The sequence below is a fragment of the Periophthalmus magnuspinnatus genome, chromosome 1 (assembly GCF_009829125.3).
Source record: "Periophthalmus magnuspinnatus isolate fPerMag1 chromosome 1, fPerMag1.2.pri, whole genome shotgun sequence".
Lineage (NCBI taxonomy): Eukaryota > Metazoa > Chordata > Actinopteri > Gobiiformes > Gobiidae > Periophthalmus > Periophthalmus magnuspinnatus.
In genome coordinates, this window is record NC_047126.1 from 27,785,661 (window position 1) to 27,806,007 (window position 20,347).

The 20,347-nt window shown below is 37.6% G+C and overlaps 2 protein-coding genes across 4 annotated transcripts in view; one reads left to right on the forward strand and one right to left on the reverse strand.

Annotated features, from left to right (window-relative positions):
• The first annotated feature begins 120 nt into the window (after positions 1 to 120).
• Positions 121 to 4,893, forward strand: anp32b (acidic (leucine-rich) nuclear phosphoprotein 32 family, member B). Of its 2 annotated transcripts, none has more exons than XM_033973458.2 (7): positions 121 to 452; positions 2,540 to 2,689; positions 2,762 to 2,884; positions 2,975 to 3,170; positions 3,555 to 3,652; positions 3,745 to 3,811; positions 4,284 to 4,893. In XM_033973458.2, exons 1-7 carry the CDS (start codon positions 399 to 401, stop codon positions 4,358 to 4,360), a joined length of 765 nt encoding a protein of 254 aa, XP_033829349.1. In that variant the 5' UTR covers positions 121 to 398; the 3' UTR covers positions 4,361 to 4,893. The 2 variants fall into 2 exon arrangements, with proteins under 2 accessions (XP_033829349.1, XP_033829344.1); XM_033973453.2 differs by having other exon boundaries at positions 122 to 452; positions 3,555 to 3,670.
• Positions 4,894 to 6,335: 1,442 nt separating this feature from the next.
• Positions 6,336 to 20,347, reverse strand: part of coro2aa (coronin 2Aa) — a 51,468-nt gene continuing 37,456 nt past the window's right edge. For both annotated transcript variants that reach the window (XM_055225544.1, XM_033973451.2), the window contains exons 3-12: positions 17,696 to 17,812; positions 16,818 to 16,967; positions 16,390 to 16,569; positions 14,896 to 15,012; positions 11,512 to 11,616; positions 10,802 to 10,898; positions 9,287 to 9,399; positions 8,710 to 8,800; positions 7,801 to 8,063; positions 6,336 to 7,267 (exon numbers count right to left, since the gene is read on the reverse strand). In XM_055225544.1, coding sequence (XP_055081519.1) covers positions 7,130 to 7,267; positions 7,801 to 8,063; positions 8,710 to 8,800; positions 9,287 to 9,399; positions 10,802 to 10,898; positions 11,512 to 11,616; positions 14,896 to 15,012; positions 16,390 to 16,569; positions 16,818 to 16,967; positions 17,696 to 17,812 — 1,371 coding nt within the window. In that variant the 3' untranslated portion in view covers positions 6,336 to 7,129. The remainder of the gene's footprint in view (positions 7,268 to 7,800; positions 8,064 to 8,709; positions 8,801 to 9,286; positions 9,400 to 10,801; positions 10,899 to 11,511; positions 11,617 to 14,895; positions 15,013 to 16,389; positions 16,570 to 16,817; positions 16,968 to 17,695; positions 17,813 to 20,347) is intronic.

The window sequence follows — 20,347 nt, forward strand, 5'->3', positions numbered from 1 at the left end:
TTGTGTGTTTTGGTGGGCTTGTAGCTTCGGGCCTAAGTCATTAGACTTTGGAGGACTTGGCCTTAAGTGTGTTGAGTAATAACTAACTTTAATACGCGGGTAAATGCGTTTTAATGGCGTGCATACGTAAAATGCAGTGGGGGCTCTCTCGGGTAGCGTCATGTTCTCACTGCATTGCCTTTTTACGGGAGATGGGCGTCGCTGGCCGGAGATGGCGCTGTTGTGCATATATTTTGTTTGAGTCCCGTTTCCCTCCATGGTTTCTCCTCTCTCCGACTAACTTAGCGTTTGGCTCTGTTCATTATACAGCCCTATATTCTCCCTCCATTAGGGCATCTCTGCTTTAGGACTGAAGAGCCCACCAAACCCAGGACAGAAAAGTACTTTCACGGGGCACGATGGACATGAAAAAGAGGATCCACTTGGAGCTACGAAACAAGTCGCCGTCTGATGTGAGTCGTGCTTTTTAATACCAACCCATAGTTTTGTGGCTAGCCCTGCTAGCTAGCCTCGCTACTTTTTGCGAGTGACCTGTGAGGATAATGGTGACCACATGGGCTTTAGGTTGTGTTTGGCTTTAATATTCAGGCGGCAAGCGCTCCCTCAAACTTACTGCTTTATTCACCTCAGCCATGGGCGTATGTGGCGAGAGGGAGAAAACCTATATTGAATGGTTACTTTGAAGCGGCTTGCTGGCATTATTGCAGAGCTCTGACCATTTCACAGTCTTGCACATTGGCGGACACGCGGATCACTTCTATTTCACCGCTGAAGCACAAGCCAAAAACTTGTTTTACGCACACATGAGGAAATTTGGCTTTCCGTGTGGCGTTTGGCAGTCGTGGTACATTTTATACAGACCTTGGTGGCCATGTTTGCTGCTAACAGCTACTCTATAGCGCTTTTTAATCGCATACGTTTACAGACTGCAGGCGTCCTCAAACGTACATGTGTTTTATAAAGCAGTAACCTCACACACCTCAAGTATTGACCAAATATTACCACAGGAACATTCACATCGAAGCAGCAGTGACACCGAAAAACAGTCACTTGGTTCACGAGTCATCCATGCCTTTCTATTACCCATAAACCTCTGTAATACTGACTTTATGTCGGGTTGTCTCACTAAATACACATCTGACTACATTATTTAGGTTATGTAGTATTAGATCTGCAGGTTTTAAGGACAATGGTACATTTATTTAATCTTTTCTTGTTTAATCTATTAATTGTGTTCTTTGTTTAATATATACTTAATAAAGTACGACGGTGTTATTTGTTGGTTCGTGTTAGATTATAAAACCGGAGCCACGTAAGTGTGCATTTTGTTCCCGCCATATTCCCCCGTCCGCCACACAGCTCAATGTACGCGAAAAACATCTTAATGTGAATTGGTAAACTCTTAATAACAGCGCATCTGCCTCTATTATACGTCCACATGATAAAATGTAAAGAAGCTGTACAAATAAGTGTTTTCCGTGCGGCCTGAGCCCGGAGCAGCCTGAGCCCGGAGCAGCTGCGTGCAGGACTCTAAGCTGAGCCGAGCGCCGCGCTCTGTGCGCGGGCAGCACAAACTCGACGCCCGATGTTTCTCATCGACTCATGCATCGGCTAAAACTAAATATAGCCAATAATAATATACCTATCATTTATAAACAGATACTTTCTCATCGTAAACAATAGTCTGGGTAATGAAGTGTTCAGAGAGCTGCATACTGTGTCTGAGGAATCGCCATGTTGTCACTCTGTCGTCTTTGAAGCTCTGGAGAAAGGAACTGTCTCCATCTTTGTTTTCACTAAATTTCCGTTCTCACATGTTTTCTTCGCCATTTCGACCTCAAAAACGATCTCGTGCCCTGCACCAAACAGGCGGTTTCGTTCGTCGTCGAGAAATATTCCATTTCCCAAATGAAAGCGGGTTTTAGAGAGTGTCATCTGTACTAGGGTGTATTGTTGGTCCTGTCCGCGGCTGTTGGGTTATGGCGGACACACGCAGCTGCTGCTGCTCTATCCAACGGCTCCGTTTAAAAGGGCAACGGCTAGCAACGAGCTAGCTCTGAAACCAGTGCATTTGTCATTAGTGAACGAGCCCTGCGAACAAGCCCGGCTTAAACTAATCAGTGTACACACAACACTGGATAGACAATTTACGACTGGTATAAAGTATTTTATCAGAATCCTGAAGCCAGGTGTTTAACTCCAGAAATCACCGTCTTTGACGTTTGATAACAACTTTTGTGCTGTTTTGTGTAACATGGAATTGCGAAACCAACGCTGCTTAAGCGACACAAAGTAACTCCGCCTTAAGAGTTGTTTTTCTATATTTTACTGAATGTACACATTAAACAAATGTAACCTGCCCCAAAAGCACATGCTTTACCCTCACTGCTGTTTTTGGGCACAAAAGTTTTATAAATACATACAATAAAATTGCGCAAAAGTTTTTTGTTTTTTTTAAACAAATCAATTGTTTCCAAAAAATGAATGCATATATAAATGTTTATCTTTTTTCTTTTTTTTTCTTTTTTCTTTTTTATAGGTTAGAGAACTTGTTCTTGATAATTGCCGGTCGCCAGATGGAAAAATAGAAGGTCTCACGTCTGAGTTTGTTAACCTGGAGTTCCTCAGTTTGATAAATGTTGGCCTCATTTCAATTTCCAACCTACCAAAATTAACAAAACTCAAAAAGGTAAGATTCTTCTGAGTCTTATTCCCAAGAAGAATGATTTTTTTTTCTGAATTAACGCAGTGTTTGTTTCAGCTGGAGTTGAGTGATAACAGAATCAGTGGCGGACTTGATGTTTTAGCAGAGAAACTTCCCAACCTCACACATCTAAACCTGAGCGGCAACAAATTGAAAGATATCAGCACGTTGGAACCATTGGTATGTAGCCCTGAATGTTCTGACGTACTTAAAAACATAACTCAGTGCTGTTTTTTAATTCGTATGGGTTTTGTTTTTTTCAACCAACAGAAAAAGTTGAGCAACCTCAAAAGTTTGGATCTTTTTAACTGCGAAGTTACGAACCTGAATGACTACAAAGAAAGTGTCTTCAAGCTGTTGACTCAGCTCACCTACCTTGATGGTTTTGACGAGGAAGATCGGGAAGCGTCCTCAGATGGAGAGGTTGAAGGGGATGGAGATGGCGTTGATGATGAAGATGATGAAGGTAAGACTTTATCCCTATATTTTATGGAGTAAAATTTCTATTCATTTTTCCCATTCATTTTTAAGAAGTTCAAATATTAAGAGTTAAAGGCAATGCGGAGGCTAACCAGCTATGTGGTAACTAATATCCATACCGTGGTTGTTTTAAGACCACAAAGCACATTTAAAATGCAAGATTCGACAAAATGCTTTAATAGCTTAGTAGCTCATAAAGTTGCAGAGAGAGATTTTAAATAAAATTATAGATATTGTGGTCATTAGTTACCACATGGGTGGTTATCCCTGAGCAAGCTTTTAATATAACTGTTAATATAAATAAATAAATGAAAAATAATAATTAAAAAATGCATACTATGCAGCATTTAACGTAACTTTATTTTTTCAGATGGTGAGGAGGAGGAAGATGAGGATGGAGAGGACTTCGATGAGGAGGATGATGATGAGGATGAAGAGGAGGTAGAAGGAGAAGAGGATGATGATGAGGTCAGCGGAGAAGATGAGGTAGTTAAATAAAACAATTGTATCTATTGTGTGTTTGGCCTGAACTTGGACTTAAACACATTTTATTTTTTTAGGAGGAAGATTTTGGTCAAGATGGTGAGGGAGATGAGGAGGATGAAGATGAAGACGACGATGAGGATGGTTTGTATTCATGTATTTCCATCATTCAGGAAGATAATGTTATGTAACTTGAAATGGGTAATTCCTTATAGCATTAATCTTTGAATAAAGTTAAAAAAAATTACAAAAACAAAAAGAAAATATAGCAATACAGGAAGTGCTCCACTGTGTTTTTAAACTCCATACACATTCACTAGAATCATTTGGATGATTTCAACCCTGTAATTGCCAATCTCTACAGAACAAGGTAGCTGTTAACTTGAAAACTACCGCTCCGTGACATAAGGTGGAACAGAGCATTTTGAGCTTTGGAGTTGTAGACAGACTAATAATAAATGGATTACTTGTGTGAATGAAACAAAACTCAACTCCAGGTGTGTAGGAGGTAATGGCATTATAACATGGCTTAAAACTCAACAAAAGTCAATTTTGCACAATATTGGACCTTTTTAAATGCAGTCTTTATATTTTAATTTGTCCTTTTCTCTTGTAGAATCTGGTAGAGGAGAGAAGAGGAAGCGAGAGGCAGAGGATGAAGAGGACGATGACGATGATGAGGACGATGATTAAAAGCTAAACCGAAAAACGAGAGCTTACAGAGTTACCTTTCCTATCCCAAACATACCCACATGCCCCCATCCCCTTCCAACAACTCGCCACCTTTGTAATCCACACTTAACCCCAGAGCTCCGACATGGGGCAAGACTGTAACCGGACGGGTGGGCTGAGTGGAGCTGCCCCCCTCCCCCTCTCAATTTGGACTCCGCTTCACCTGACTCAGGCAGCCACCACTCTGCATTCCACGTTTCACTGTCCATCCTCTTTATGTACTCCCGTGTGAGGACTTTGGGACTGGTATCAAGTTTTTGGGTCTGTGCCTTTTAATATTTTGTTGAATGAATTGTTTTTTTGTTGTTGGGTTTATCATTTTTTGTCTTTTTCTGTTCCTTTTTTCCCTTCCCTACAATAAAATTATTGCTATAGCAGCTGTGCAACCAGTGAGCCAGCATTTTTGGCGTGGCCACCTGTTGCACAAATCAAGGTTGTAGCTACATTTTTACTTTCTGTATGAAAAAAACTTTGTAAATAAAATGTTAACATTTTGTGCTTTTTCTTTCTATTGTGACTTTTTTATCCTTGTATTCTGTAAGTATTTATTTGCATTATCTGAGAGAATGGGAATGTAAGTTTTACAAAAAAATATTAAGCACCTTTTATGTGCCATTTTTAATCAAATGAAACGATCTGAATAAGGTTTATGATGAGTAAAGCAAAAGCCTGGAGCTAAAAGTTTTGTCTATGCTTCACAGAGACTTTGCGTTTTGGCTGTGAAGCAGATACTTGTAATTTTTTGCCAAGATAAATCCTGCTATTCAGGACAGTTGAGTCAAGACTAACTACAAATTACCACATGGAATCAACATAAGTAATCCTGAGCTGAGGTCTCATTTAAAACGTACTTTTGATTGAAATCTTGGGGTTTTGTTCGCCTCAATAATACAGCAATGAAAAACTAGATATAATTGGCTTTCAATTAACTCAAGCCTGTGTCATATTCTGTAAGTGCAATTCACATTTGTGACAATCACTTATGTCTAAGAATACATGCAGTTGGTTATTTATATTCTGTTGTGGCATGTGTAGAGGCTTGTTTTACTGCAACAGTGACGGCCGTCCACTGCCCAGGGACAAAAGTCACTCCAGGACTTTCCTATGGTGGGATTGCACAGTCATAGGTCACAGGGGTCACTTTTCACAATAGCATTGTGGATCAGTACCTTAAAGCAGACCTATTCTGCAAAATCGACTTTTCAGAGCTTTTAACCATGTCATAGTTTCTTGTTCTCATTTACCCTCTCGAAGTTGTCTTTGGAGTGATTCGTGCATTTTTGAACAATCTTTAATTGCTTATTTTCAAGACACCATATTGCAGATCAACTTGCGTTTTCACTGCCACAGTACATAACCACCGCTCTGTACTTACTTCATTTTCTAATTTTGTTTCCTTAATCGGTGATACTCATAGGATTTGTCAGCGTTGCATAGTCATTTTGGTACAAATGGGAAAAAAAATCTGCAGCTTATTGGTGTGATGTGCATCTATCCATAGGAGAGGCTGGCAGCATGGCACACTTTGTTATGAGGACGTTTAAAGCGATGTCAGGTTTTCCAACGATGAAGTGGACTTGTTTCTTTTAAGTCATTTAAGATGAATATTGAGATTTAAACTGTCCAATTTATAACTATAGAGAAGACACAAGTGCAATAGGTCAACAGCCCAGTAGCCCAGATATAGTCAGTATTTCCTTGTTACTTCATAAAACAATTACAAAGGACTTTCTGATATCTGTAAGTGCAGATTATACTGTTACATTCAACACTGACATGTAAAAATGTCAAAAAAGGCTACCTGCCCAGATTTGAAATTTCCCTGCCTTTCTCTCATGTAACCACTTAATTTACACAAGGCATTCAGTGGTCTGCTTTCTGGGTTATTATGACACAACCACGTTGGGCTTGATTGTTCGTAAAAGAAGATGCAGTCTCTGTTATATGATGGCTTTAATCTTCACACAGTTAGAAGCATGAAGACTCATACAAGTTGACTTGTATATTTACCACATTTACAATCTCAATTTGATTTCAAGTACTTTCGTCTAGTTCAAATGACTTGTATTATTGTCTGTGTAAAAATAAATTAAAGGATTAGAAGACAAAAAATTAAATGATATAAAATTCTGCTCAATATAAACAAGGCCTGCACAGTTCTAAAAACAAAAAGACTTTTCACAATTTTTAAAATCACACATTCAGATTTGCTCAGTGGAACCTAGGAACAAGATCTCATCATTCATGCATCTCTTTCACTCAAGTACGCATACATGATCCCGAACAGTACATTTCACCCACATCCATTAACAGTAGTTTAAATAAAGGGAAAAAAAATCAATTGTATAAGAAAAATATCAACCTTGGTTTACATTCACATGAGATGTCTGTTTTTAACCATGCAACACCTTTTAAACAAGAGTAACAAGTCAGTCAAAGTGGCACAGACATCTTTTTTCTTGCTACAAAGAGCATAAAAGGTAAAAAAAAAAAAAAAAAAAAAATTTAAACTTGCATAGCTGTGAAGCAGTACACAATAAAAAGAGGTGCAGAGTTAAAAACGTTTTGGATAAAACTAAAGTGTATGTACAACGTAAATGTGCATCCGGGGTCAGAGGTGAAAGTACAAGTTTCTACTGGCTTGAAATCCTCCCTGTGTATTGGGAATGTATTTGGAGTATGTAGCTTAGTACTCTAGAGTCCACTGAGGATGGTGGTGTGAGAACAGTCTTATAGTGAACAGGCAGGCTGTGTGTTTTTGGCGTTCTTGATTTCCAGTTCCAACTGCTTGATGCGCACGTCTCTCTGGTTCAGAAGCTCCCGGAGTCTGCGAATCTCCTCCTGCTGTTTGTGGAACTTCAACCGCAGCTGTTGACAGAACAAGGCAAAGAAAACGTCAGTGTTTTTGAATATAGTTTTACATGAAGTCTTTAGGCATAAGACATTACAACATTAGTTATATTTTATGGTAAATGGTGCTATTTTATATAACGCTTTTCCACCTTCAAGGCAGTTAAAGTGTACACAGACACTGGGGGATGAGGGTTAAATGTCCTGCCTGACAACAACAGCATTGATCAGTCAGAGCAGAATTCGAACCAGCAACCTTCAGATCAGTGAATGAACATGCTACCAACTGAGCTACTGTCGTGCCTTCTTACATTTGTTTTTGCGTGTCTGTTTAAATATAAGCAACTATGAGTGCTGTACAGAGTCAACATACAGAGGCTACTGCACCATTTATGTGATGTTTTTTGTATTTATAACAGTGTAATTGAGAATCTTCAATGCTAGTTTCAGTATTAATCGGTATCAGGGCACCATTTTTTTGGACAACTCTACATCAAACTAAACTGGCTGTATAGAAAAGAACCTGACGCCATCACAGTTTCACCAATTACCTCATTCTCAGTCTTTGGCGGAGAGCAAAATGCCAGGTCTTCCCCGTTACTAAGTGGCAACCGACCACTGTCCCCCTCTGATAGTGCGCTGTCCCCATTGCGTTCTTTGGTTGCCAACTGGTCCTGAATGTTATAGGAGAGTTGCAGCATTCCCGGCCGATTGGAAGTCCGAGCAGAATCCAGTGAATTTCCCAAAGCTTTGCTCAGATCGGTGAAGGATTCCTCCACTTGACTCCCAGGTTTCAGAGACATCAACACCGGGTCTGCCAATCAACAAGAAACAAGGGGAAACATGAGCTGCGCTGTTTGCACAATATTTAATTCATGCACAAAAGTCTTCATGTACAAGATGGATGTAAAAGCAGGTGTAATGAATATGGGCCTCATAGCCAAGTGGTTAGAGCCCTTGTAATTTGGTACTGCTACTGTGTGTTTGAAGAAATTGGTGCCGTATTTCTCCCCCGAGTTCAGGTTAGTATCATTGTCAGCTTAGTAGCAACACAACTTTACAGTATTAATAGCTTGACAATTCAGTAAAAGAGGTTTGCAAACTGGTCCAAAAATGCTCTACTGTAAACAATAGGGATCATAAAAGAGAAGAAACACATTTTTTTTTGGCTTTGTGCAAGTCATCTAATGCCAAGTGCCAATTCAGTTCTGCCCCATATGCCATATATCTTATAATAATATGAACTACTCGAAGTCCCCCTTTTGTGCGCCAAAGAGGAGATGTTAAACTTGCAATGTTACTAAAACTCTCTAAAATATCCTAATATTAAAAGAAATATGAGTAATATGAGATAAACAGTAGTAAAAAAGTTGAAAATTCTGTATGAAAAGCAAATGGTAATTTTAAAATCTTACAAAATAACGTGAAAACCTTAACAAAAAATAAATGTATTTTCTGACCTTTATCTATTCCGCTGAGCCACTCTTCTGCTGTAACTGCAGGCTTGTTACTTGCAGTCATTGGATAAATATCTTCTTGGTAGGACTCCGACTGGAAGGACACATTACATTTATCAAACAAGTACATTTCCTCAAGATAATGTGAGAATTAGGGCTGCATGATTTAGGAAAAATATCTAATTGCGATTTTTTGAAATCACATTGGGCAGCTGAGAGTGTTTTTAAATGTGCTATATAAATAAAATTGAATTGAATTGTATTAAATAGATTTTTTCTCATGAACACTGCGATTGCAAAGTTCATAGTTTACACACATTTTAAACTGGTTTTCGAAAATTCAACAAAAGACTGAAATATGAACTGAAAAACTAATACAAGAGTCATATTTCAGAACATGCTTGTACAGATCTAAACTACAGGGTCATGTAGAGTGAGAAAATTTTGTTGTTTGTGGAGGTAATTTGGGTAAAATTGCAGCCTTTGCTAATTGCTCCATTTAAATTGCGATTTCGATTAGATTTCGATTAGATTTCGATTGAATGTGCTGCCTTTGTGAGGATGTGGCTTTAGTTCTTACCCTCCGAGGTACGATCATAGACAGTGGCTCAATGAGACTTTTGATTGTCACTAATCTGTAGAACCTGAAGACCTCACAGGAGCTCACGTCCAGCCCCCTCTTTGGCATCACACCTGACAACACAAAACAAATCATATCAACTTGAACTTAAACACTGTATTAGGACCTCGAGGAGCAATTATATAATTATTATAAACAATTCACACAGCCTCACCGCCAAGACAATGAACAAGGACATAAGAAAAACATGGTTAAAAAAAAAGATAATTTAAGTTAAATAAGTGAGACAATATAGTGCAGCAGCCTAACAAAAAACAACAGCATTTTGGTTATATTTTATTTAAAAAGGCAATAGGAACAAAAGCATGTTTTAATCCATTTGTCCTACACCTGAGCACTGAGTGTATCTGCCTGAGGGGAGGGGCAGGGGATGTGTGGACTCTGCCAGGACTTCTTTTGCTTTTTTGGATTTAAAAATGTCCATAAGGTCATTAAACTGTGTGGCAAAATTATTGGCTCACAGATTAAGAATGCCATTTAGACAATATACATATAGTGTGGATCATCATAACATTAATAATAATTCAGCTTAACTTTCACTATATAGCTTTTATAGTGAAGGGTCCATCACCTACTTGTCTCCTTGGAGATGAAATTGGCCTTTAACTCATCGTCTTACATCTGACAAATATCTCTTTATTTTTTATACAGACTGATATCAGTCTGGTCCCTAAGCACTCTGTTACATCTCAAGCCCGACCAGACGTGATTCTGCAGATTATTTTTTTTCAATGACGCATGTGAAACGAAGGAGCTCATTGGTCACCTATCATTTACAAACAAAATCGAGTTTCGAGTTTAGTGCTTCGCTCATTGATTCTGCAGAAACCCACCATGTTTTTAAGTCTCTTGTGATATTTTTTCTTTTTTTTTTCTCGTTTTTCATATTTGTTTTGATACAGACTGCCCATGCATGTCCCTGATTGGCTAATCCACCCGTTAATCTGAAAACGGGGAGATTTATTGGTGACTCATATGTTCATAAAGTTAAAAAGTGTGTATTCTGGATCCCCGTCAAGCATTTACCCAGTGTGTGCAATAACACTCATTCTTACTGTGCATGGGGTCACCTCTGCACAGATCTGTCCTGTAATTTGACCCGGTGGGAAAAATATCAGACTGTAATACATTATATAGTTAAAGCAATAATACAGGTGGTAGACCTTTAACCAGAAAAGTTATATAATGCACCTTTACATTGTTTGCATAGTGGTCATTCTAACAATATACACTATATAGACACTATTTTGTATGGTGAAACGCCCATGTCTCTTTCCATGATCTACAACTTAATGCTCTCATTTGGTTATTCAAATACTTGTGGTCCATTTGAAGAGGTTGCCCTCGTGTTGCTTGGGTTCAGTCACTATAGAAAGGCATAATTCATGGCAATATTCTGCAAAGGGCTTGTACAGCACATTTATTGCAGTTTGTTCGGTTGTTGTTGTGTCTTACCCATTCCTTTCTGAGGTACAGTAGAGCGATGCTCTGTGAGGTAATGAAGATATGGCTTTTCAGAGCTGATCTCATAGTACCGGATATTGCCATCACCCTAAACGAAGGAAAAAAAACAAACAATAATTTAAATAAAACAATATTCAAATCCAAATCCACTTTATTTATAGCACATTTTATTTAATAAAACTGTTTCCAAAGTGGTGCACATATAAAGACATAATTAAAACCAAAAAAGGTATTAAACAACTACAGATGATATCAATTTTGCAGGTGAGTGGGACAAAATTACTTAGAAACTTCTTCTGTAGTTTACTCAAATATAAGAAAAACTGTACATGTTTTTTGATATCTTATTTAGTATTTGAGTAAACTAAATCTCACTCAAATATTGCCTAAAAATTCAAATTGTGTTTTTGGAGTGAAAACCTTAATAAATCAGGCTTTGAATTGGATATGAAAAAAATATTTTGTCAAATCAATGGACTGGATAGTTTGGTGATGCTTTAAGGGCTGATCTTTATGTCCCATTGGAAGAAAAATTTGAATAACTTGAAATTGAATAACTTGGATACTAAAACATCTTTCAGTGCAAACTTGTATGCTAAAAAACCAAACAAATGTTTTGCTTGTAGTGTGTCGTAAAACATTAAAGCCAATAAATTCAAATAAAAGCTTTTTATACATTTGTGATTGTGAGTTATACCCACCTTCCCAGCCAAGTAAAGCATGTGTGTGTCTGGATCATAGAAAGGAAACAGAACTCCTGACGAATTGTCCAGGTTTTCTTGTAGTAAAGGCACAGACAAGTCATCCTGTAACACAATTAAATGAAATGCAAAATCAAAACATGAATATAAACAGTCAGGCTCATCTGTGCAAATTTAAAACAAGCTCTAATGTAACGCATGATCCTAATCCTCTCCTCTGCACACGATACACACACAGCTGCAGGGCCATCTGCACCACACTAAACCAATGCTCAGCGAATAACACTTCACAGCATTAGTCTTGTCACAATACTAACATTTCAAACTCAATTTTGATACTAAGGAATTCACTCAATATGAAGATAAAACATGCTCATTTTTCAATAATACAATGTAATTGTACTACTACTTTCTTTATCTTAGCATGAGGACCTGTTAATAATGCATACTAAAACTGTTGAGGAAAGCTCACATTTTGTCCTATAATGTGACGTTTTGTGATAACTGCTCAAATGAGTATTTAGTTTCGATGTTGACAACCTTACACAGCATAACAAAAATACAGCTACTATGATAATTAGTCAGAAATACTGCCTAGAAAACTAGATCAGATATGAAATTGGAATTTTTTCGTAAAAAATAGATGTTTATCAATAGTTAATAAAAGGCACAAACGTCTTATTTCATGTCTGCACTGATAGAGAGTCACGGGAATCCGGCAAAGTTCTGGAGGACAGTAAGATCCCTCTCAGAACCAAGTATTCATACATTACCAAATGATATTTTATTGGTTTCCACTATTGTCAGTTTTAGAGGAAATATGTGATGGTTTTAAAAGGCATTTTATCTCTGCATGTGATGTGTTGGATAATAATGGCCATACTTTTGATCTTAATTATGTTGAATTTAAACCTCTGGCACATTTTCCCTTTAAGACTTTTCATTTACATGGGGGTCTTAAATGCACTCTGCTCCATAGACACAAAGAAGTCCACAGGAGCTAATGGACTTGATCCAAAACTTCTGACTAGCTGCCCCATATTTAATTCAACCTCTATTACAGATTTTTTTATCAATTCAAATGGCATTTATACCAGAGTTATAAAAAACGGCTCATGTTTTGCCTTTACATAAAGGTGGGACAGCTAAAATTGTTTCCACCCAATATCTACATGATGTGTCTTACAAAAGTTTGAGAAAAGTTAGTGGTAAATCAAGTTACAGTTTAAATAAATGCTCCATTTTTAAGTCTTGTCAATGGGGTTTCAGAAAAGGTCATAGTACTGTCACTGCAACTACAAAAGTTTTAAAAGAAATTTTCACAGTTCTTGATGATAAACAAGATTGTGTAGCTCTGTTTATTGATTTAACTAAAGCTTTTGATTCAGTGGATCATAAAATCCTCTTGAAGCGCCTGAAGCAGATTGGATTTGACGCTGCCACATGTGATTGGTTCCAAAATTATCTCTCAAACGGAATCCAGGAAGTAGTAGCCATTGGCCAATTTAATTTTTTTATTTTTTATTTTAACCAAAGGAGTGCCCCAAGGCTCAATTTTGGGCCTGCTATTTTTTTTTTACTCTATTGTTTTCATTGGTTGCATTTTTTTTTTTTATAAAATAGAAAGCCTCACATTTTATCTGCAAATGATGCTGTTGTTATATGCAAGTGCTCCCTCTGCTGATCAGGTGATTTTAAAATTGCAGCAAGATTTTAATAAAATCCAAAATTCACTAAATGAAAATAAAACTAAGTATAAGATTTTTTTCCTAAAAACAACATTCAAGTGATGTGCAAGCTACAAATCTTTATACACTAAACGTACATTGATTGAAAGACTCACCCCTTATAAATATCTTGGGTTTTGGCTTATCCTTTAAAATACATATCTTGGAATTATGCAACAGTTTAACGACTAAATGATCATTTTATTATAGAAACAAATCTAATATCCCATTGAATTGCAGAAAAGAAATCTTTCTTTCTGTACTAGATTATAGAGATATAATAAACATGCAGACTTCAGCCTCTACTTTAAACCTTTAGCCTAGTTCACTCAGCTCGTCATTTCACAACAGATTAATTTAAAACCACCATTTATTCTTCCCTGCAAGTTAGTATAAATTATGATTTTTAAAAATGCAACTTTGCAGAAGTGGCACTGGAAATTCAATTATATTTCACTGCTTAATGCTAAAAAGCATTTGCCAAGGAAGAAAAAGAAAAACAAACAACAGTTGGCAATTAGAAGTTTGTCCACTAGATGGCACAGCTGCATGAACAAAACAGCATTTGCTGTTGTAACGGGCCTAGAAGCTAAACGTGCCAGTTTAGATATTCAGTAAATAAGAAATGAATAACATCATTTAGCATCAGTTTTCAGTTGCATGCTTAAATTGTACCATGACATATTGTAATTATAATATAGTTTTAAACACACTGAAAATAATGCATTCAATGTGGATGACAAGTGATGGTAAAATGATGCATTCTGGTGGACTCAACTCATTTGTTTGCTGATTTGTATATTCAAATTTACACAGTTTTACATGAAACCTGGACACAGATCAAGAACACATCCATTACATGAGATTAGATAAAAATGTATTGATCTGAGGACATGTTTATTTAGAATACACAAGACATTTGCAAAGAGCTCATTTGTTTCATTTGTTATTTATATTCCTGTGTAAGGTCAGTGTCCAGGCAGGTAACAGCAGATGATTCATTCATTTCAGATTTTTTCTATTTATTAAAATCTAAAGAAACATTTTTGGTTGTTTGATTATCACTTGTAATTTTCAGCATCTGTCCATAGGGGGATTTGTTTAGTCCAGAACATGTGCTGCAACACATCCGATATGATTGCTTTGTCCAATTTAAATCAGAAAACAAAGTACTATTACAGTCAGAGTACGTGCAAATGACTAGTGCTACACTTGATGTGTATGTACCTGGGGCAAATATACTGCACTCCAAATCTAGGTCAATCTTCAACTGCATGTAATGGGCTTTAATGAGCTGAATATTCTAACTTCAAAGTGCCGCTCCACTGTAATTAATAAAGGGGAAGTGACAACTCCTTAGAGATGTCACATGGCTGTATATTTCACAGATTACGCAGGCGTGTTATGATAATTCCTATATTAAATTATCGTTCAATATGTGTTAGATGGAACAATCATTTTCAGTATTTATTGTAGGTGCTTTTTCTTTGTACCAATCGGGAGTTTTGTGATTAGATTTGAGCCGGAGAGGGTTGAAAAAATAACTTCTATGACTCATTATAGATACAAGTCTAAATATATGTAAGTACCTGTAGGGTAATTCTTGAAAAGCTCAGGGATTGTGTGCTGTACGTGCAGTTGTCGGAGTCAGTCTTACCAGGTCCCATAAAGCGATCTGCCGGTCATTCCATCTCGAGGTCCCTGTCGTCAACAGCATCTTCATGTTCCCCAGAATCAGAGCTTTGCTGGCTTTATTCGCTTTAGTGTTCCCCTCCTATAACATACAAAGTATCTTTAAAAAGGAGGTATTTCACTTCTATGGGGTATTAACTGATAACCCTTTATTGTTTTGAAAATACTATATTCACCGAAAACAACAAAAAACAAAACAAAGAAAAGATATAACATTTGGTTCAAAATATAACAATCTGAACTCTCCTTTATAAGCGTCTTGTAACATAATGTGGTTCAGTTGCAGCTTGTTTGACAGCAGTGAAAAGCATTAAGAGGTTAGTCACTGGGAGGATGACCTGTAGGTCTGAAGAGCTATGCTCAAGGCCAAAGCAGAGCAGAGGTGTCAGTTTTGGCTGTGTGGTGCTGGATCACTGCCTCGGTCTGGAAGGGAGACAGCAGCAGCAGCAGCTCCCACTTATGCAATATGTGCTGACATGCTCAAGAATTCTAATAAAATGTCAAACTTTTGCTAAAGATGTAAAATATTTGCTTAGTATGCTTAGATAAGAGGCAAAATGTACTCCTATCCTGGCAAAACCTGGCTGAAATGGCCTTCATACCAGTTATTTATTAGTTACTTAGTGTGTACATTTATGTATATTTTAATTTTTTCATGTAAGTGTTAATACATATATCTTTGAAGATAATGTAAATACTGTCTCTTGCCTGGGGACTAGAGTTCCCAGGCAAGGTGTAAAATGTACACCTAGTTTCCAGCTGTAGAGCTAATACTGATGCATTTACAGAAACGTTTATTAATGCTCATTGTCCCCATTCAAATAAACATATAAAAATAAACTTTAAAACATTTTTGTGATGTCATAAAATGTCACACCAAACACATAGGGATTTCAAATTTGTTGGTAGTAAAAAAAAGTCACTCTTAAAAAAATATAAATAAATTCATTGCATAGATGCAGAGCCATTGCACATTTAAATACATAAAAATACTTTATAAAAATGACTCAGCATGATCCAATTACATTTTGAGGAGGATCACTATGTACCCCTTTCCCACGCCACGCTCTGACTGGAGCGTTTAAAGGTAAAATATAACGTAAAATTGACTTGTAAACTTTAGGCCATAATGTTGTTACCTCATCAAAAACATACTTTGAGTTCCGCTTTGTTTCATTCACACATGTTTGAGTAACACTTTATTTTTAGTCTGTCTACATCCCCAAAGCTCAAAATGCACTGTTCTGTTTGATGACAAGGTGAAACAGAGTATTTTCTGTTTAAGAGAAGAACTCAGCCTAAATCTGCAGGGTTTGTGTCTTAAACGTGTGTGAATGAAACAAAACTCAACTCCAGGTCTGTTTGTGATGAGGAAACGACATTATAACAGAGATAAGAAAATAGCGTAATACGGGCTCTTTGAAGTGGTTCTTAGTACAGTTTTAGCTCAGACTTGTACCTGCAGCAGAGTCCCTGAGCGTGCCTCCATCAGCCGGACCTTCCTGTCTTTACACGCGGTGGCGAGGAGCGTGCCGTCTGCGTTGAATGACATGGACAGGACCACGTCAGGGTGGTGTGAGATCGTCCTCATGGGGTTTTTGATCACCTGCTCTGGACAATCCAGGTTCCAGATCATGATCTAGTCACACAGATAACATAAATGTCAGATGACAACCGATACCAAATGTCAGGATGTTCAGCCGTTTCCATGGTGATACAATGGACATATTAGCAAATGTGATCGCCAGATGAATTGATAAGCTAAATAATCATTAGCTGCAACAACCCTAGGTATAATTAAGTAATATCTAAGTGAATTCTGAATACATCTTCTTTGAAAGACATGGTTTTGCTAAAGCAGACAGTATAATCATGTCGTTGCATTACCTGGTAGTCATACGCTGTACTAAAGAGTATGTTGTTGGCTGTGGGATGCCACTCGATGAGACCCACTCTCCGACTGTGGCCCTGCAGCTCTTTCCATGGTGTTGTAATGTTCTTGAACATACCATGAGGAGGGATTTCCCATACTTTTACCTACAGAAAAAATGCATTATCAAACATAAAGCCAGTGAAGATAATAACTTTAGAGGAGTGAGAGGGAGAGGAAATAGAGTAAACATTGATAAGCTAAAACCCAGGTCAGAGCTGAAGGAATGTAGGAATTACATATCTTGAAGCCACAAATGCAGTCAAGTAGCTACTACTCCATGTTCCACTGAAATATCACCACACCCATAACAGTGTGTGTGTGGCTGTGCAGTGTATGTGTGTGTGTGCAGTTTATGTGCATGTGTGTGCAGAGCATGTGTGTGTGCAGTGTATGTGTGTGTGCAGTATATGTGTGTACAGTGCGTGTGCAGTGCATGTGTGCAGTGTAAGTGTGTGTGTGCAGTGTGTGTGCGTGTAGTGCATGTGTGCAGTGTAGGTGTGTATGTGTGTGCAGTGTAAGTGTGTGTATATAGTGCATGTGCAGTGTGTGTGTAGTGCATGTGTGTGTGCGTGTGTATAGTGCATGTGAAGTGTGTGTGTTTGTGTGTAGTGCATGTGCAGTGTGTGTGTAGTGCATGTGCAGTGTGTGTGTGTGTGTAGTGCATGTGCAGTGTGTGTGTAGTGCATGTGCAGTGTGTGTGTAGTGCATGTGCAGTGTGTGTGTGTGTAGTGCATGTGCAGTGTGTGTGTAGTGCATGTGCAGTGTGTGTGAGTGCGTATAGTGCATATGTGCAGTGTAAGTGTGTGTGTGTCTGTGGATGCAGTGGACAAACCGTAGTATCTTCTGAGCAGGAGGCAATGCAGAAGTCATTGAACGGGTTCCACTTCACGTCCAACACATTTCCTTTATGACCGGACACTCTCGGGTGGTGAGGGTCCACTTTTCCTGTCTGGAAAAAAACCCACATAAATCCATAAAACATAAAATCCAAAAGTCAAGACTATTTGTAGAGTAATAATTATTTATCATACAAACTATATTTGGTTTGATTTCATTACTGTAGACATTAAATAAACAGGGTATTTTATATATAACATTAGTGTTACATTTTCAGGATATGGTAAGGACAACATTTCACATGAGGTTCACATGTCAGGACCATAGACTGTACATACAAGTCTACAGTCAGGACAGTTGCCGAAACTCATAATCAAAATCCTGTACATTTATAGTTGTAGTTGTGTAACTCACTTTCAGTAAATCTAGATTCTACATAAAATATTTCCTGTACATGTTCCTGCAAACTGTGGTGTTAACCACAGACATATTGCTGCTTCTGGCATTTATTTGAACAGCATAATTAACTTTATTTAACAAAGTAATTGATTCATATAAAACAGTCAGTGATTCACTGAGAAATAAAACTAAATTTTTCCAAACTGTGAGGTTAGCCAAACCAAATGTGAAAGCTGCATTGTTACTGCATACTGCATAGTTACATCTTTTTTTTTTTTTTTTGCAGCATTTTATTATGATAATTAGTTTTCAAACATTTTACCATGAAAAAATTATGGTAACTGTCCAGACATGTAAAACATAAGGTCATTATGACACTGAATGTTTTAAATGAACGTGCTCTGCCCTGACCTACGGCGCTGCAGGTTCAAACAGGCCTCTCACTGTCCACACCAGAAATCCTGTTCTCAACACTGTGCTGAAACTTTCTAAAAGCTCAGGTGAGACGTTTGGTATTCCCTCGCCCACTTACAAGGGAAAAGTCACTAAAGATTTTCTGCCTCGACAAGACTCCTAATTACACATCACTGAGCTGACACACTAACAGAGTAATGTGCACTACAAGGTGTGCGTGGAAAACTATGATGTAACTGCCTTTAAAATGACACAGGAAAAATACAAGCGTGCGTTTTCAAGCATTTTAATGTCTTTCCCAACCTGACTATAGATCGTGTGTTCTGCGCAGAACAAAGGAATTTCACCCAACTTTGAAGCGAGGAGGGAAAATGTAAGTTATGTCATTCCTGGAGTCATAGGTAATGCACATCCAGGCCAAGAATCAGACAATAACTCACTAAGACAACACAAAAGCCAAGGAAACATAGACAGGAAAGGATGCGCAATGTTTGATAAATTACCTGCAAATAGAGGTTATGCACTGACATCATTTTATTTGAAAAATGCCCCGCAACCTTCCAGCTGGGTGGCACTGAAGCAGAACTATGGGCAGTTTAACAGACAAAATGTGTTTATTTGCCTTTTTTGGCATAATTTCTGTCAATGGAGCTTTAGCTTTCACCCCCACAATTATTTCCTTAACACATGGACTTTGAAATATCTTATTTAAGGAAAGAAAGGTTCAGTTCAACAGCCTCTGATCTCAAAGTCTGTATCAGTGAGAAATGGGCATAGCCTGCACTGTTCCTGTTAACTGGTTTTCCACAACTGTTTACTTGGTTTTCTTGCTTATGTCAGAGGGGAAAATAAATATTTAGTGCAGTTAGACTTTTATTATTTGTTATTAAACTGTAGCTTTGACATTTTAGATTGGTGTGAGATTTTACAGAAGAAAACGTCATTACTCACTATTGACACTCAAAATGTTGCCACTCATTCTAAAAATACAGAACGTGGTGACGTCGTCTGCATAAACTCTATTCTACAGGCGCATCTACCAAACTGAACTTAAAACGTCTGCAGTGTTTAGGGTCTGCTGGATCTGAGCCCACATCTTTTGAACTCCAGGACTTACAGCTATTTATACCCTCAGAGATAATGAATGTCACTCTCAGGTGTGCGGTGTGTTCAAGGAGCAAAGGTGTGTGTCAACGTAACATCAACAACAACGTTTCAGTGCATTTCACAGATTCACTGATTTTTATAATTACATTACATTTTTCTCACAGTTTAAACATTGATTTAACAAAATAAAGGGGTTGCATTTATTTTTTCTTAGTCAGATCAGAACTATTGTGTAATTTAGACAAGTTTTGCTCAAGCTTGTTGTCATATCTGCTGCCCCTCTCCAACCAGGAAATAAATTTATAGCCTTCACCAAAATTACAAAACTAGAAAAGATTTGGCAACATCTTTAGCAAAATCCTAACTATAATCGTGTTACAAAGTTGAAATTCTAATCATGTTACCATTGTTTTGGAGAAGTGAGTAGCCTAACCTGTTATAGACACTTTAATACATTTTCTTTACTGTGGCTATAATAAAATAATAGACTTATATGTTACATGACGGAAACATTTTAGCCAATAATAAAATGTAACTCAAAATCACAACTTAATGTCAGCAGAGTTGTTATGACTGGCAAAAGAGAAACATGCTTGAACCACTAATGTGCAGCTCTGATCAAAGTCCTTCCTCCTGGCAAACATTCAACAGGAAACAATGCACTTTAAAGGAGCTGATGTCTCTGTGAGAAGACTGTGGACATTTGTTCCTCAACTGATCAATACTT